The following is an 18,151-nucleotide window of genomic DNA, read 5'->3' on the forward strand; positions in this document are numbered from 1 at the left end:
GTGCTTTATACGCTCTTAATATGATACTTTTTTGGTTAGTGGAGTAAGCAGGATGTACGTTAAGGCGATACGATACCTTAAAAATCCTTTCGCGGGCCTCAGCATTGGCTGGCCATCTCCAGGACCAAGGATCTATTAGCAAATTCTCCCTGGGGACTTGCTGTCCTTGAAAGCTGTCAAGAATTTTTGGTTTAACTGAGAAATTTGACTGAAAATACGATAGAATTTTAGTTCCCTTTTGTTGGTGAGCTTTAATCAAAGCAGGATGCACTACAGGGAACTCCCAAAGTGGAAATATCAAATTCTGAGATCAGAGCACATTTTAAGCAATATAAATTGATTGCTGAAGATTTTGAATATTATAACTGCGATGAAGCAAATGACAGTATATATCTCTCAGTTTGATGCTATTAAGAACTTCCGCTAATGTCTGAAATTCTCAGTTTTAAATAAGACGGTGTTATGTTTACAAAGAAAAGTCTCTCGGGGTAAAAGAACAAAGTGACTGGGAAAGAGTGGCTAAATTCCCCCTGTTTTAGTAGAATTCCCTATTAAGTTCCATTTTAGCACAAAATTCACATTTTGGATTAATCATAGTGCATTTGACGCTAATTGGCGGTAACTTGAAATTCAGGGCTGAATTTGTTTAACTAAGTAGTTCTACTTACTCAAAATATTCTCGAAGATGGAGTCTGATGATACAAGCTGAATGGAGGATGTTATGACCCAAGAATGTACTAGAATTGGAATCATACACAGAGTTATTATTAAGCATAAGCGATTTTTGACGAGGGGAGTAGGGGAGGAGGGGGCCGAAATTTCGAATTTTCATGTCTCGTCAATTTTTAGGATAAAAAGTTGGGTCAGTCTTAAATAAAAAAGCTTTGTATCTTACTTCGAAATAGGCTTTCGTATATTTTTGAATATGGTTTGTTTTATTATTGTTCTATTTAAAGATAGCTTCAGAAACAGTAGTACCATTCTACCACAAAATAAACAACAACGAAAGATTAAATGGACTTGTTCTTTCTTGAAGCCAAGACCAGGCTCATAAATATATATATATATATATATATATATATATATATATATATATATATATATATATATATATATATATATATATATATATATATATATATATATATATATATATATATATATATATATGTGTGTGTGTGTGTGTGTATTGTTATAGCTCATGTTCTTTTCGTCCTTAAAGCTCTTCGGAATTTTGGCTAGATTAGGAGAATTATTGATATTTGTTTGTATTAAGGACTGGGATCAGACAATAAAGGCTAATCGCATAAAATTATAGCCGTGGATACTCTCCATAACCTTTTTTGACTGATGTGTTTTAAAAGAACAAATTTTTTCCTCACCAGACTATATCTTCCTTGATTGGGGATTGCAATTTGGGTATTAGAGTTATCGAGTCCTGGTGTAGCTGATAATTTTTGTTGTGAAAGTTTTATATAAACCATTAAGTCATAATCGTGCCGATTGGTTGGCACGCTAGACTTAGAATCCTTTGACCGTGGTGACAGGGGCTTGAGTCCTTGTGTCGCTGGTTATTTGGTTTGGAACGGGGGTAAGTGATGTGATTTTAAAAGCAGCCAGAGTTGACTCAGCTCTAAATGGGTACCTAGAGAAAAATAAGTAAGGTAAACCAGCAAGGTGTGCAAAAGCACAGGATGACCGGCCCCCAACCCCCTTTGTACTTCCTGGCTGAAGGGCCATGAAACGGAGATCAGCACTTTCGTCACGGACTGTAAAGTCCAGTGCCAAATTCTTTTTTTGTTGTCACTTGGTATGCTACAAATACTCCTCCCTGGTAAAAATCTTTCGATTCATTGCTATTTATTGCCTATCGAATATGCTTTCGATTTGTGCTCATTTTTTCTTAAAAAAGGCAAGTTTGTGCATTTGTTAACTGGATTTTCTCTCTTATCAGTCCTCCTCCTCCTTGCTTGGAATGCTTTCTAGAAATCATGATTTTTTTTTTTTTAATGTTTACTATTATTAGTTAGTAATAAATGGGTATTTGCTACTTAAATCGATTGATTTTCCTCTTATTATAAAATAAAAAAATACGTTGAAATATGTATTTTGAAAATTTATTGGGAAAAGGAATTCGAAGGACAGTAATAAAAAAAAGATTGCAATATTTCAAAGCTCTACTTTGGCTTCTAGAAATGTTGGCTATCCAAATTCGTTGTAAGCTGCATCAAAATTACAAACGAACTTAGATCTATAGCCGTAATTTTGCAGAAGAATTATAAATGAATATTCTTGCTTTAGTGGACAGCCGACACCCCTTCATTTCTTCCGCTTGGCTTGGCCTCATATAAATAAAACTCAATTAGTAATATTTTTTGTTTGCTACAAACAAAATAAATCGGTAATACATAATAACAAGAAACTGATAACATACAGACAAGGACACGCTAGACAGACAGACTATGAAATGAGAGACAAGGATATGCTAGACCTAGAGAGACAATATAGACAAGGAAAGGCTATTTCACGAGAGACAAATAATTCCGCAAAATAAATCCAACTGTTCTAAATATTCAGACGGTGTAAAGAACTAAATGATTTTGAGTCACAACACTGTCTCTCTTTTGTGGCAGATTATTTAACTTAATTGACCATAGGAAAGGAAGGAATACAGAAAAATCAGAAAACAAACACTTGCTCTTGCAAACAATGACAACATTAATAAATCGCAATTTAATACGAGATAAAAAAAATTCAAATTAAAAATAAATTAAGTAAATATTTTAAATGTGTTTTTTTTTTTGTGTTGCTTAAGACTTGAAAATGAGAATTTAACTTGCAAGATTGAGATTAAAATCTTATCTTAAAATGGGCATGAGAAGCTACGGAGGAGTTGACCGAAAACGTTTTTCTCGTTGTGACGTTCAAAACGCTTCTCGAGCTTTTCCTTTACTTTAAAGTTGTTCCTCTCGTGCTGATTGGTGCATGAGGTGACAACTCATACCTCTGACGCCACTCTGAAGATCTCCTGAGTATAACTCATCAAAAGACGTTCTACTCTCTAGTATCCTTTTTAATGCATTACTAGAGTGTCACCTCATACTGTCCATGGCTATAGAGAAATTAGGGGGAGGTGATGATTTAAGCATTATATGCTATTAGAATGTTGGCTACTTAAAACTTTGGAGCTTATATTTCAGGGAAAGAAACAAAGCTAATGTTGTATCATACTTGGAATTCCCTGGTATTAACAATACCAGTTATTACCATCATTAACATAATGACTATTAACATCAATGGTTTCGTGCTTGGAGAGGAACTCAAAACTCAATGAAAATTTCTCTTCAATAAACCCGTCCCATAATCAGGAATGATTTAAAGAACAATTTACAAAAATGGTTAGAATATGGTTAGAAAATTATAATTTTCCACGAAAATTATCAAGTCAGTAATGAGAATTTTAGCTTTATTCTTAGTTCTGCTCTGATGCTCGCATTTTTATCTCTAAGGAAAAGAAATTCATTACAGCATCAAGCCCTTATCATGAATGGTGATTGAGCATTACAATATAAAGTCTAAAATTATTAAAATATAAAGTCAGTAAAAATATTATCAATACATTTCTTGATATTTATTGCTGATTCTTACGCGATTTCTTACAGAACGTATTTGATACTTTAAGATCAATTCAATTTAATAGATATAACTACACCACATATTTAGTATTACATAATAATAGTAAATTTAGTACATAGCAAAGATTAGCAACAAAGGCTAAACTACATACAAATATTAATTCAAGCTTTGCTTTGAACGAATCAGCTTTTATTTGGGGCTAGGTTGTTACAGTTTATATTTTTTTTTGCTATAAAAATCCAGCATAAATAATAAATATAATTTTTTTAAACTTTTATTCAAAATAGAGAAAAAAGTAGAAAATAATGTTTTCCTCGGGAATCATGAATTTAAGTGAAAACGGGAGGCTCAAAACGGATTAAGCTTTGCATAACATAGATATCAAATTGGCTTAAGAAATATATACAGAAAGTAAAAAAAAGGTTAGTGAACTCACGGAAATGAGTTTTTAATATAATAACGTAATTACATTGACTATTTATATCATACATTAAGACAAAATTCAGAAAAAAAACTGTACACAAGCAAGAACAATGTTTCCAACATTGACCAATGCTGTTGAAATTGAGAGTTTACACATTGGATTTAAAAATAAAGTGGGTGACAATTTTTTTTTTTCAGATATTATATTCAGCCGCAGTGGGTTTTTGACTGTGTCAATTATCGTCAGTTACTACCTGTTGAAGACTATTTCCCTGGGGCCACGTTGCCACCACATATTTCACCGTTTGTTGTAGAACGTTTGGGTGAATATGTCCCACCAGAAATGGAGACACTGAAGGCAGCAAAAGCTGGGGAAACAGTTCGTCTCACTGGTAATTTATGTTTTCCTTTGGCTGAAACTATAAATTATATGTGAACCCAGCGGACAGGGTGCAGAGAGACTCATTCCGTCTCAATGACATCCCCCCAAGGAGATTATTAGGGATTTTTCTTAGACAGTTTTCTAATACAATTTACATTGATTTTAATCCATTACCGAAAAAAAAGCGGGAATTTGAACTAAGAAGTATTTTTTTGAAGAGCAATAATTGTGGAATATTGTTTGTTGTCCACACCGAACGTGATGGGTGACCCCTTATGGTGCCAGACCCAAAGATGCCACAAAAATGCCACATTACCAACCTCAGGTTTAGCTTTATCAGTTATTTTGGGTTAATAGATTAGTTATTTTAGATTCTGCAAATTCTTTTTATTTCTTCCACGTTGGACGAAAACGGGGTTCTTATGAAAAAAAAAATTATGTTCTTGTTACTATACTTAAACTTATACTGCACAGTAAGCTCTCAAAAACAGCTTGTGTCCGTATTTATCTGCATCATCACATAATAAGATCATTTTGAATGTGTTTTTTTTTTCTTTTTTTTTCTCTCTTACCCTCCCCTTTTATGTTTGTTCTTCTCTTGTTTGATATTTTACATTTCTGTTTCTTATTTGTTACTCTATAAATGTTTTCTCTGTGTTTCCTATTTCGCTTTGCATTGGTATTTTTGTGTGTCTTTTGTTTGAAACCAAAACTTTTATAGATTGACTGTAAATACGTTCCTTCGTAATAAGTTGGTTCAAAGATTGAACAGGCTTTTCAATATTGACCTGCCTGGTTGTTGTTGATTCACGACATAAAAAATTAAGGAACACAATTAAGTGGCTGTTTTGACTATTGGTTTTGAGTAGGAAACTGAACAGGATTTTTTATATTGATCTGCCGAGTCATTGTTAATTAACAAAATTTAGGATTTTTTAAGACTGAAGAATAGGCATATGCAGTGTCTCTGTTTATGGCTAAAATAATAAACGGTAAAAAAAATACCAACTAAAAAACTGAACAGGAATAGGGGAAAAAAAGAAGAAAATCTATTCCCGAAATCCCTTTTTTTTCATGAAACGTGGATACGCGTTTTTACTTAAAAAGGAGTTATTGTTTTTAAAGATGTTTACGTTTTCCTCAGGCTTTTGAGACTAACGTGAACAATTATTAATATAGATTTATAGAAAAAACGTCAAATACTTGACAAGACCATACAAATTAATAATGTTGCTTAAAAATATCCGAAGTTTAAGTGACTTTGCAGTCATTTGCAAGCACTGACTGGACTAAGGAGATACTCATTAATACTAAATGCACTCTCACTAGGTATTGAAGCTGTAATCACTGAGAGATGCGTGCATACATTGTCACTTAACTCCGCAATCACTTAATCATCCGAGTAAGTGTAATCGTAGTCGCTCAAAAATTGTAATTGGTCAGAATAATCTTTTCCTGAGATCTGTGTTTTGCTCAAGTAGGCGGGAAATCTCTCCTCATATGCTTTGAGACTATTTTTGCCTCGCTGGGAATGCCCATATTATTAGTGAATGCCATATGTTATGCCCATATATTAGTCTCGATTAGGAGTCTTTGATAATCTGTTTTGGCTTGCCTTTGCATTGGCAGGAGCTAGGTCAATATGGAAAGATGTGAGGCTCAATTGGATTTTGGCGAGCTCTTCTGTACTTCTCTGCTCGGAAATGAATTGCTAAGGAAGTGAGGAGAACTGAATCTCGGTTATTTTTGTTTATTTTTTCATAAATTTCAGGATTCAAAAAGATTTTGGATCCCAAAAAGATTGCCGTCGGCTAGGAGACGAAAATGTCTCCTAAGCCGAACAGCATTCCTTTTAGGGAATTAAGAAATTGATTCAGTTAAACACTAGTATCTGGAGTCTGATAAAACAACTTCAATCTCTTAAATCATCAGCACAACCTTGCTTGTCGAAATTTAAATGTACTTACTAACAGCTATTGCTTGTTTCAATGGGCTATGGTTCTAATCACAGTTTTTACAATAAGCTACTTATTGCTTTGAAGTCCAAACCTCTGAAATAGGTATTACGAAGGTTTTGGTTGAAGAAAGTGACACAGTGGCTCTTTTCACATTTCCATCAAGTGTTGCTCCCTCATACATACATATTCTTTGGGATGAATGGAAAAGATTATAAGTCTTACATATTGCTTCAAAATGATAATGAAACTTGGAAGATACATTTAGAACGCTAACCAGCTTAAGTATTTTTACCAGTGCTGCCTCCGGGGTCAATATTTGACTCTCTTTGTCTAGGAAAAGTATGGAAAAGTAACATGGCTGTTAAGGTCTGGATCATGTATTTTTGGGTCACCATTATTACTCTAATCGATGAACCCGGTTTCTTTGATGTTATCATCTCTTGTAATCAGGTCCGGGAAGCTTAAGGGCATTAGTCATACCGACGATATGGGTAGTACCGTCGTCAATTGGAGGCTGCTGCTCAATTTCACTGCAGAGTGTGACACTAAATACTTAGTAAAACGTTTGATAAAATGATGGAATTGATTATTATGATATATCTGCACAGCGTTGGATTTAGGATCGAATAGTATGTATTTAACCTATTTAAACTTGCAAAAATAAGACCCCTTCAAGGGTCCCTTTAATTTTAGGATCAATTTTGACGGTGTCAGGTTTTGCATCTGAATATGTGGAGACACTGCATATCACCATTGGGGAAGCATCGCAAATAAAAGTCGCCAGTCTGAGCTACGATGCTTGGCACAATCGAAACACTAAACAGGAGGTAAAACCAGTTGGAGAAAAATTACAATGGCAAAAGTGATAATAGAAAGACGAAAAAGAAGCAGAAATTTTACTGAAATTACTGAACGGCTATTTGATTTTTGGTTGTTGTTTTTTTTTTGTTTTGTTTTTTTTCCAAAAGAATTGAACAGAAAACGGTAGGAGTAAAAATAGAAATAGGCTGATCCTTATTTAGTAGGGTTAATAGGGTTGTAAAAGGTTAAGAAAATGAAGCAATCAACTAGGTCACTTAGCAGGCAGCTAAGTCGCTATAGCTAGACTGGTCACTCGTACATGGAAAACCGTAGTTTGTTCCTATTAATTTATTTGCTCGGTCAGCAATTCTTTGTGTTTTGGCGTTTTGCTTTACAAAACACTTTTTCTTCTATTTTCTAGTTCCTGGAGCGAAAAAATCCGAGGATGAAAGTGATGTTGAAGATACAGAGATGGAAGACGAAGAAGTTGAAGAGCATGAAAGCGATGTTGACATTTCTGAGGAGGAGGCTTCAAAGGTTATTTTAGTTTCGTCTCTCGCTCTTTCTTTTCTCTTTTACAATGTGGTGTAATGCTAGTCAAGGTCTTTTATGTAGGAAAACAGGCTTGAACATCTACTTCCTCAAGACTGTGAAATCATTTACAAATAAATCCCGCTAAAGAGACTGTTGTCATGTCACTTTCAAAAATGTTTGGCACTAGCTAGTGTTGTAGAATTACCGTAAAATAAAAGCTCTGTTAGTAAAATTGGTAAAATAAGGTACTCCCTTGGAAATAGAGGATACAATTGGTGTTTTAGGATAGCCACAAGACCAGCTGAGCATTACTTTTTAAGCATCAATTTCAGCTTTTTGTGAGATATTTTAATGATTCTAATTTTCCTAGGCCTGAAAAAGGTAATGCCCCTTCATCTAGAGTATCGTCAATTTAATTAACCGTCTAGTTTATACCTTTGGTAATCTTGTGCGTTCCTTTTGGACAGTCCCTGATTTCGAACATCTCTTTCGTAAAAAAAAAAAAAAGATTCAAATTTACCAAAGTAAAATTATATTAACAATTTTTTTTTATGTTCATTTAAACCTAAGAAAGATTACCAGAAACAGTCTTGCATATTCAAATAGCCGCTTCAGTCGCATTTCCCATATTATGTGCATGCTATTTTTTATTTATTTATAAAAGCGCTGAATACAAGTAAAAAAGTGGTTTTAACACCGGTGACTTTGATTAACGTCGTTTGACACCTTAAAGTGTCACCTATCTCATCCTTTACAAGTTTTTATGGCACTTGGTATTTACCAAGGGACATATAGTGATTGCAAATTCTGTCGGTCTGTCTGTCCCGGTTTTGCTAGTTTGGGCACTTCCAGATAAGATGGAACGATGAAATTTAGCAGGCGTATCAGGAACCAAATACGGTTAATTTGGAATAATTAGAAAAAATGAGGTAGTTTTAACTTACGAATGAGTGATCGGGTCTTAGTGAAATTAGATATTTAGAAGGACCTCGTAACTCAGACCTCTTATTTTAAATCCCGACCGGATCCAGTGTCATTGGGAGGAGTTGGAGTGGGGAACCGGAAATCTTGGAAAACGCTTAGAGTGGAGAGATCGGGATGAAACTTGGTGGGGAAAATAAGAACATGTCCTAGATACGTTATTGACATAACCCTACCGGATCCGCTCTCTTTGTAAGAGTTGGGGTGCACCTAATTCGGTAATTCGGAAAAATTAGAAAAAATGTAGTATTTAAAAAAAGTAGTATTGTTAAAATTATTTTTAACTTACGAACCGGTGGTTGGATCTGAATGAAATTTAATATTTAGAAGGACCTCGTGTATCAGAGCTCTTATTTTAATGAATGACCAGATCCGGTTACATTGGAGGGAGTTGGACGAGAAAACGGGAAATCTTGGAAAACGCTTAAAGTGGAAAAATCGTGATGATACTTGGTGGGAAGAATAAGCACAAGTCCTAGATACGTGATTGGCATAGCCAGACCTGATTGCCTCTCTTTGGGGGAGTTGGAGGGGGGGGGGGTAGTTCGGAAATATTGGAAAAAATAATATATTTTTAACTTACGATCTGGTGATCAGATCTTAATGAAATTTGATATTTAGAAGGGCCTCGTGTCTCAGAGCTCTTATTTTAAATTCCGACTGGATTCGGTGACATTGGGGGGAGCTGGAGGGGGAAACCGGAAATCTTAGAAAACGTTTAGAATGTAGGGATCGGAATGAAACTTGGTGGGAAGAATAAGCACATGTCCTAGATACGTTATTGACATAACCGAACCGGATCCGCTCTCTTTGGGGGAGTTGGGGGGGATTTACTAGTTTTGGCACTTCCAGGCTCGGCTTGTTTGATCGAGCCTTCCTTCTGCTCTGTCAAGAGTTACTTCCAAAGATTAGTTCTCCTTCTTTTTTGAGCACATAAGACGGTTGGGTTGAAGTGTGGTCGGGTCTGACACCTGACTATACTTTTAATGAAAATTCAGTCAGTAGATAAGCTAAGTCAATCACTAGGTAGAGAATTCTTGTTCAATATAATTGGTGAATATTGCTTCATTTATTCTGGCTTGCCTTGTTTGATTAAGCCTTTCTTCTGCTCTGTTAAGAGTTACTCCGATAGATTAGTTTTCCTTCTTGTTTTTGGGCACTGGAGACGGTTGGGTTGAAGTGTGGTCAGGTCTGACTCCTGACCATACTTTTAATGAAAAAAAAAAACTAAGCAGAAAATTCTTGCCCAATCTAATTGGTGAATAGCCTTTCATTTATTTCGACTTGGTTTTGTCTTGCTTGATTCAGTCTTTCTTCTGCTCTGTTAGGGTTACTTCAGGAGGTTAGATTTCCTTCTTTTATTTTAGCACTGAAGACGGTTGGGCGGAAGCCCCTGACGAAACATCTGCTTCTGTCATTTTCGCTTTTTTCTGTCCATTGGCTGACATTTTCTCGGCTATTTTATTTTATAATGACAATGAATCCATAAGAGCAATATTTGTCCGAAGTTCATTGATCGTGCTAACGACACTAAAAAACATAAGTAATATCAGACCTTAGCTAAATTTTATCCTTAACTGACCTTCAGAATTTTACAGTTTCTTATAGATGCTGTGGCTATCGTCTGAATTTACAATTAAACTTAATTTTGTCTAATTTAATTTACTTTTACGATTTTAAACCTTTATAGGTTGCAAAAATGAAGGTTAAACCTGGACAAGTTGAAAGAGTTGATAAGGAAAAAGAGAAAGCACAAGAAGACAGAGAGCATAAGAGATTTGGTGAAATGCTAATGAAACGGAAGCATAAAAGGCTTTACAGAAATATCATGGAAACAAAGAGGAAACGGGCCAATGAGGCTAGATATTTATCTAGGAAAAGGGAACAAGCGGAAGAAGGAAAACCCAAAAAGAAGAAAAGAGTCCAATAAATTGTTTTGTAACCTCAAATAAATGGTATTATTCTAACTATTTTATCTATTGATTGGAAAAAGGATGCTTTACAATTTTTTTTTTTCGTGTTGCCAGGTACGTCAAAAGTGTTCTTCATGCTTTTAGTCCTTTATCTTGTTTGATCTGTAGATTTTTTCTAATTCTTGAAACTGTTTGACTGAACTAATAGATGGCTTGGAATAATTTCTCCTGGGACACAGTTCTAGTAGCTCCAGGGTTGTAGGGGGGACAATCTATATTTTCGGCGTTTCAGATAAAAATAAATAAAAAGCACATAAAACGATGGGTGCTGAAAGGACTGTAATTACTTGTCTTTAGTTCCGAAAAAAGCTATAGTTATTAGTTATATTAAAAAACTAGGAAAGTTTCCAAAAAGTATTTATGTTGAGGATAAATCCAAACATCGTCAAAAAAGAAACTAAACATTTATTAAGTGACAAATATCAGGCCTAGACAAATAAATTAATAGAATATTAAAATATGAAATAATGATAATAACGAAATCTGAATACATCTCAAGAATTTATCACACCGCGGATTAAATGGAAAAGGTTATGGATAGAGAATGTTTTCAGATTTGGGGTAAAAATTATAGATTTCAACCCTGGCTGTTTCCAGCAGCTCGCTAATTTTATGTCTCGAGACTAGTTCAGTATTAGTTTTTTACTTCTCCGTGTGTTTATTAAGTGACAACTGTGAGCAATTAGTGGACTGGAGTACATTGGCCACAATAAATTGTCACATTGGCCATTGTACATTGGCCACAATAAATTAGTGCACTGGAGTGCATTAGCCTAACGTGTACACATGGGTCCTTAAATATTATCGATAACAGCGTGTAAAGTGAACTAAGATCACCAAATTCGATCATAGTTGGAACATTTTCTAACAACGGTTAGACCGGAACATTTTCTAACGGTTACCGGTTCCCCCCCCCCCCACCGAAATTTTTGTCCAACTTGTAAAACGTAACAAAATGTCTATAAACAAGCTTTTGAATCGTTTTGTAGTTTTCTTTTTTTACTTCCCCCCCCCCTATCTCGAATAAAAATCCTGGATAAGTCTTTGGTCAGCCACGATCCGAAAATAAAAAAGAGAAATGAATTGAGTATACGTGTATAACGCAATGGCAGTCTACTACTGAAGATTAAACTAGCAAGAACAATAAAAAGAGGCGTTACACATGAGAATAGACGTAATATACGTATAAAACTGTATGTGACAAAAAATTGTCACAATAAGTTTGTGGACTGGAGTGCATTAGCTTAACGTGTACACATGGGTCCTTAAATATTATCTATAACAGCATGTAAAGTGAACTAAGTGAAAATCATTTGTTTTTTCGTTTTAATGCCAAAAAAAGGATATACTTGTCCAACAATTGTAGTTTGATCAAATCTCTCTTTGTTGAAGGTATCTAGTGCTTCAGAATTTGTATTCTCCTTGCAAAAATAAATTGCGCATACACCTCACTTTTTAGGATTGTTTTCAGGAAAATCATATCCATCAGAAATGCTGTTCCAAAAGGAATTATCGTTGTTTCTGTGTACTGTATTCCCCTCTGGTCAAGGTGACTTCGAATTTGGTTTTGAAGGTGGGTACAAAACAATTTTTCCCTGATCCTGAAAAGAGTTTTCGCTATTTTTTTTTCTCTTGCCAAAAATTCAATTTTTGGTCACTTTTTGAGGATGATGGAATACGGTTCACTGATAATATTTACTTTGGGACAATTAAGATTAAATTGCAATATTGCTTATGCAAAAGTTATAAATTAAGAAAAAAAAAAATCTTTAGTTTGCCTTCTTTACAATGACGTATGTTCTTTTAATTAACGTAAAACTATATTTATTTACAGTGAAACTCAGGTTTTGCTGGTTGATAGAGGGTGGATCACCTTAATCAACAGGTAGCCAACCTGATGTAGATACACTTGCTGAATCTACCTTACCTACAAATCTACCTACCTACATACCTATCTACCTACCTACAAATCAAAGCTTCTTGTGACATATCTTTTTCACGTGACTTTTTAGACGAATAAAAAAAATATATTAGGATATTTTATCGTAAATTGTGTTTCTCTCTTTTCCTCTTTTATTGTTATCGTTTTTATCTTCAGCATTTTCGTGTTCCTGCACGGCGCAAGGCTTTCAAGGATTTGCAGTCCGCCCAAGGGCGCCGATGCACGAAAATGAAGTGTAGGGGGGAAAGGAAATCATTTTTAAAATAGCTGTGGAAGTGTTGGCTTCAAGTGTGAACTGTGGAAGTGTGAGTTGTTTTCCTTCTATTTTGTTCTTTGTTATTTGTTTCTCGTTTTATTTTACTTAGTTTCCTTTCGGTTTTACGCATACTGTCGATTTTTGGAGAGTGAATGAGACGTGAAAGAGTGAAAATCACTCTTTAGGTTTCAGTGTCATTCGCTTGAAATTCCCGTATTTGGCAACTTCTTCAGAAGTGTATTTAACCCAAGGAACACGGTTGCCAATCTGCACACTTTTCGTTTGAAATGACCTCTTTTTTATTATAGAGGGGATGCACAAAACTCACTCTTTCTTTCCCTTGGTTTGCACTCTTTTTAGACATCCGCAGCTGGCAACTTTGATAGTTCGTTCAACTAATTTAACTTCCAGGTTAGTATTTCCACGGTCTTTTACCAACTTAGTATTATTTCAAATTGCTACGCAAGATCGAGGCTTGATCAAGATCAAGGCTAGAATTCGCAGCTGTCTTGTGTCAAAATAATTCCGCGATGCTTCTCTGCTTACTTGCATAAATTTTAATGCTTAAACTTAATGCTAACGCTTATATTCAAACATTTTCTGTTGACATTATTTTTCAACCCTTATCATTAAAATTGTATGTTAACGTCGCGAACCTGTCGCGAACCTGAAGTTTTATTTGATCTCTTTTTTTGAATGTCAAAATTTTTAAATTTAACGTCAATGTTAAGCTACGTTCTAGTATTGGTTTCAATTTGTATGCCTACAGCCACGATAAACTTTTCACTCAATGTCCCTAGCGATTGAAAATAATTCCTAACTCATAAGAGGTTGAGTTACCAAATCAATAAATTGATATAATGAAAACAACAGGTAAATCGGAAAAAAAAATCAATACCGGTTTCATAAACTAGTTGATGGGTGCACTACCTTTTGGTAAGAGAAAAAAAAACTAATGATTATGAGTAAAGAGGTTGGATTACGTGTATCATAAGGATGTGCTTAAATGGATCTGACAATGAAAACCAATGTTAGATCCTTAAGCGGAGTACTTCGTCCCCAGGAACTTTTGCAAGACCTCCAAATTTCTGGGTAATTATTACACAGACTTATGTTAGTTCTTTTTTGAGGATTGTCCCCCCCCTCCTGATAAAAATTTTGCGTGTGTGTCTGCCACTGCCTTGGTAAATGGTATAGATATTAAGGGATTTTCACTTTCTTGAATCTCTCAAATAGATCACACACATTATATGCTTTTTATGTTTTTATTGTATTTGATGTATTCTTCTAAAATTATTTCTTATATCTAAATAAAATATATATCTTAATATGTCTAAAATAATTGCATTCTCCTAAAATATTTGGTAAATAAATGATCATTTCAAAAAGACAAATTTAAATCTTAGCCCACCATCTCTGAATGGTTTGATAAAAAAAAATACAGCCACTTGTTCTACACTAAAATTTTAAATTTAAAAGATGAATTTTTGGCAATCATTAGATGGGTGCTAATGCACGAAAATACGGGGGGGGGGGGTAAATGAAAGCACCAAAAAGTACTTTCCAAAATCTAGGAATACCAATCCCTCTCCTGCTCTTTCTAGTTGTTTTCTGTCATTTTTTTTTCTTTCAATTTAATGCAACCTGCCTATTTTTTGCTGATATGACAAGATTTGGTTCGACTCAGAAAACCACGCGCCGTCGTTCCGTCGATAAACTATTTCTTGGGCGCTATGTTAGCAAGGTAGTGTAGGTCAAGGCACGTCCATTTCAATCATGGCGCATTTGTAAAAAATGGAAAAATCCTAACCTGCCGTCTCAATAGTTTCATCAAAAAATCTAGCCACTAGTTTCACATTAAAATTGAGAGATTTAAAAGATAAAATTGGCTTCTGAACGACTCATGAAGAGAACAAAGTATTCTTCTTAGGATTCTGGATATGAACTGCTGTGATTTTGAAATGCTGAGTATTACGGGACCATCATTCCACACCTGGTCGAATCTCATAAAAAATATCAATTTTTCAGAAGAAAGAAAAAAATAATTTAGAAAAAAATATGGCAAAAAGGGAAAATTATTTAATAAATACGTAGAATCAACAACAGGTTGAAAAGTATAGATCTATATATATAAAAATAAGTCGTCTGTTTGTGTGTGTGTCGAGTGACGTCATGTTTGTGTGTCAACTGACGTCATGTTTGTCGACTGACGTCATTATAAGTATTGAGCTGTATGCGTCATGAAGTTGTTTGTCGACTGACGTCATTTTTGTAAAATGTTTTTTATGTACTAATAACGACGTCATATGCAAACGCTCTTTTTACAAACAAACAAACATGCATACACACAACTCGTTTTTATATAGATAGATAGATACAATTCAAATTAACTGCGTAAAACTTGCGAATATACAACATTTCTTCGCTGTCCAATTGTCACTCCATATAAATAGATTGTCAGGTTTACCGACCCTTGAACATGCAACGTACAATTGTCCATGGGAAAAACAATCAGTATTAAGATCAATACCACATTTTTCTAATGATTGACCTTGAGCTTTGTTGATGGTGATTGCAAATGCTAATCGAATTGGGAATTGCAATCTTTTAAATTGAAAGGCAGATCCGTTGGAATCATGGGAATGCGAGGAATAAGAACAGCCTCACCCTCAAAAGGCCCTGTCAAGATTGTGGCCTCTATTACGTTTTCCATTGTTTTTTTTTTACGGCAAGTCGCGTGCCATTGCAAAGCTTTGGTGGGTTGATATTTCTTAACAGTATTATTGGTACGCCTATTTTTAGTTGTAGCACGTGTGGTGGAAACCCTGAAAGATCCACGGAATTTAAAAATTCAGATGGATAATTAACCGCCTCATTTGGTTCCAAAACTGTGTCGACTGACTTGTAAAGGACTGCCTGGTCTCGAATCTTGGTCAAAACAATATTGTTGATTTCGTGGACGTCTATATTTTTGGGTGCAAGAATCGCTCTTTCAGTTAGCCGTTTATTATTTTAATAATTGCTTAGAATATTCGGAAATACTTTTTCAATCAATTCATTTTTGGACGTCACTAAATTACAGAATTCAGCAGGTAGTTGTATACGTCCTGAAATTGAGTCTACTGGGAGCTTTCCGTTTCCAATTGCCAGTAATTGATCTGAAAATGTTTGACCAGAGTCATCATTTTGCAATCGGACACGCATGTTTGTAGCTAATTTTAATGTTTTTACGTGTGCCCATAAATTAGAATTTTTCAGGCAAGCATTCATTTCGTCTGCAGGGGTTGATTTAGGTATTATAGGTAATGTTTGCCAGAAATCTCACGCAAGCAATATTAATGTGCTGCCAAAGGGTTTCGAATTCCCTGGGAAATCTTTCAAACATTGATCTAGAGCCTCGAGCATGCCATTGTGCACTCGTCCCAAATAATAAGTTTGCATTGCTGCAATACTTTACCCATCCCAGATGATTTGGAAATATTGCACGTGGGATTTTCTGTAGAATGCAAATTCAGAGGCAATTTCAAAGCGGAATGAGCAGTTCTTCCACCAGGCAGCAACGTTGCGGCTATTCCGGACGACGCAATTGCCAACGCTATATCATTTTTTGATCGAATTGATGCCAGACTCAGTTTTATCACAAACGTTTTACCAGTACCTCCTGGCGCATCCAAAAAGAAAATTTTCTCCAACGTTGTTATCGACACAATGCATTATCGTATCATAAATGTCTTTTTGTTCTGGCGTTAACTTGGAAATGTTATTTTGTAGATACGAAAATAGATCACTCGTACTGTAACTTTGTTCACGATCCAATTCTACACATGTCGAAACAGCAGCGGTACGATTAGGTGAAGGCATTCCCAAATCCTGAAGAGGTTTGTTTGCCATACATACGCACAAATCTTCTATAATAACTAAAGTGTAGTTATAAATTTCTGATGTAAAATCAAAAGTCATATCTGACGTCTCTAACCGTTTTCGATGGAGTATATCTTCGGACATTTTTGATTTATATTTTTCCCATAACTCTGTAGGAGCTGAAGGAGAGCAAGTTGTTAGTATGATGCCAAACAATGCACGAATTTGACTTGGAGTTGACGTTTCGCACGCGTCATTGATGCAGTTATCCCAGTGTTGGTCATTCTCCAATAAATTCAGAGCTTGGCATGCACTACGGTAAGTGTCATGTATAGTACCGTTTACAGTTCTCAAATACTCAAAGGACGTCGGACCGGGTACATTCACCAAAAGCATTCATGTTGATTGGGGTGAACGGTGTAGAGTCTTCCTATCGTGGTATCTTTGAAGATGGTAGGTTGGCCGTCGACTGACTTACCGTTTTTTCGACGTTCAAATACTTTATTTTTAGTATTCCACGTGTAATACGAAGGCACTTCAGTATACAGCAGTTCTTTGCAAAAGAATCATTTTTGCATAGCGAAAAGAAAGCAGTTAGCTTTGTATCCGGTGGATTCAGGGCTCTTTGTTGCACGTTGATTTCCGAGAAATAAACATGTTGACCATTCTGTAAATGTACCGCTAAGTGAACAACAGCTGGATTACGTTCATGTATCGGAAATGAAAGAATTCGCCAAACAGCTTCATTACTGCTTATGTATCTTCCAGCCTGATATTGTACGATTTCGTCGATATCTTTGATTTCGGACTGCAAGCCAAAAACTGCCATGTAACTGCCTTTGCTGACGTATTTACATATGTATTTGATTGCCTTTACGGAGTTACAGTATTCAACGTTTATGTGTGCATTAAATGTTTTTGATAATAATGGGGAATATGGAACAACCCACTGGTTATCTACTTCGATGGTGGTACCGTTACGCTTCTTTATTATTGCCGTTTTACCGCCATCTTTAGTAGATCTTCTTCTATATTGTGGGTAACCATCATTGCCAGTAATTGTGTTGGATACTAAAAGTCGAGGATATTGCTTTGTGCACCTTCCTTTGGTGCTTTCTGTCCGTCCGTGGCCGAGTGGTTAACGCGCCGAACTCTCGAGCGAAGGGTCGCTGGTTCGAATCTCGGTGGTGCCGACCGTTTGGTTTAGGACGAGGGTTAGTGGCGTTTCCCCGTAAGACAAGCCAAAAGTCCACCCAGATTCAAATGGGTACCTAGAGAAATCTAGGGAAAAGCACGGGAAAGCGTCGGATGGCTTGCCCCCAACCACGCATTGCACCCCGGCCGAGGGCAGAGAATCAGGAGATCGGCACCTGCGCTACGCGAACCCTAATCGGTTTGCATGCG

General features: G+C 35.6%; 1 protein-coding gene across 1 annotated transcript in view; it reads left to right on the forward strand.

Annotated features, from left to right (window-relative positions):
* LOC136025966 (pescadillo homolog) overlaps window positions 1-10,682 on the forward strand; it is a 47,065-nt gene extending 36,383 nt beyond the window's left edge. The window contains exons 8-10 of the mRNA XM_065702088.1: window positions 4,258-4,451; window positions 7,622-7,737; window positions 10,406-10,682. Of these exons, the coding sequence (XP_065558160.1) occupies window positions 4,258-4,451; window positions 7,622-7,737; window positions 10,406-10,645 (550 nt within the window). The 3' untranslated portion in view covers window positions 10,646-10,682. The remainder of the gene's footprint in view (window positions 1-4,257; window positions 4,452-7,621; window positions 7,738-10,405) is intronic.
* The last annotated feature ends 7,469 nt before the right edge of the window (window positions 10,683-18,151 follow it).

Source organism: Artemia franciscana, chromosome 4 (genome assembly GCF_032884065.1).
Source record: "Artemia franciscana chromosome 4, ASM3288406v1, whole genome shotgun sequence".
In the NCBI taxonomy this organism is placed as follows: domain Eukaryota; kingdom Metazoa; phylum Arthropoda; class Branchiopoda; order Anostraca; family Artemiidae; genus Artemia; species Artemia franciscana.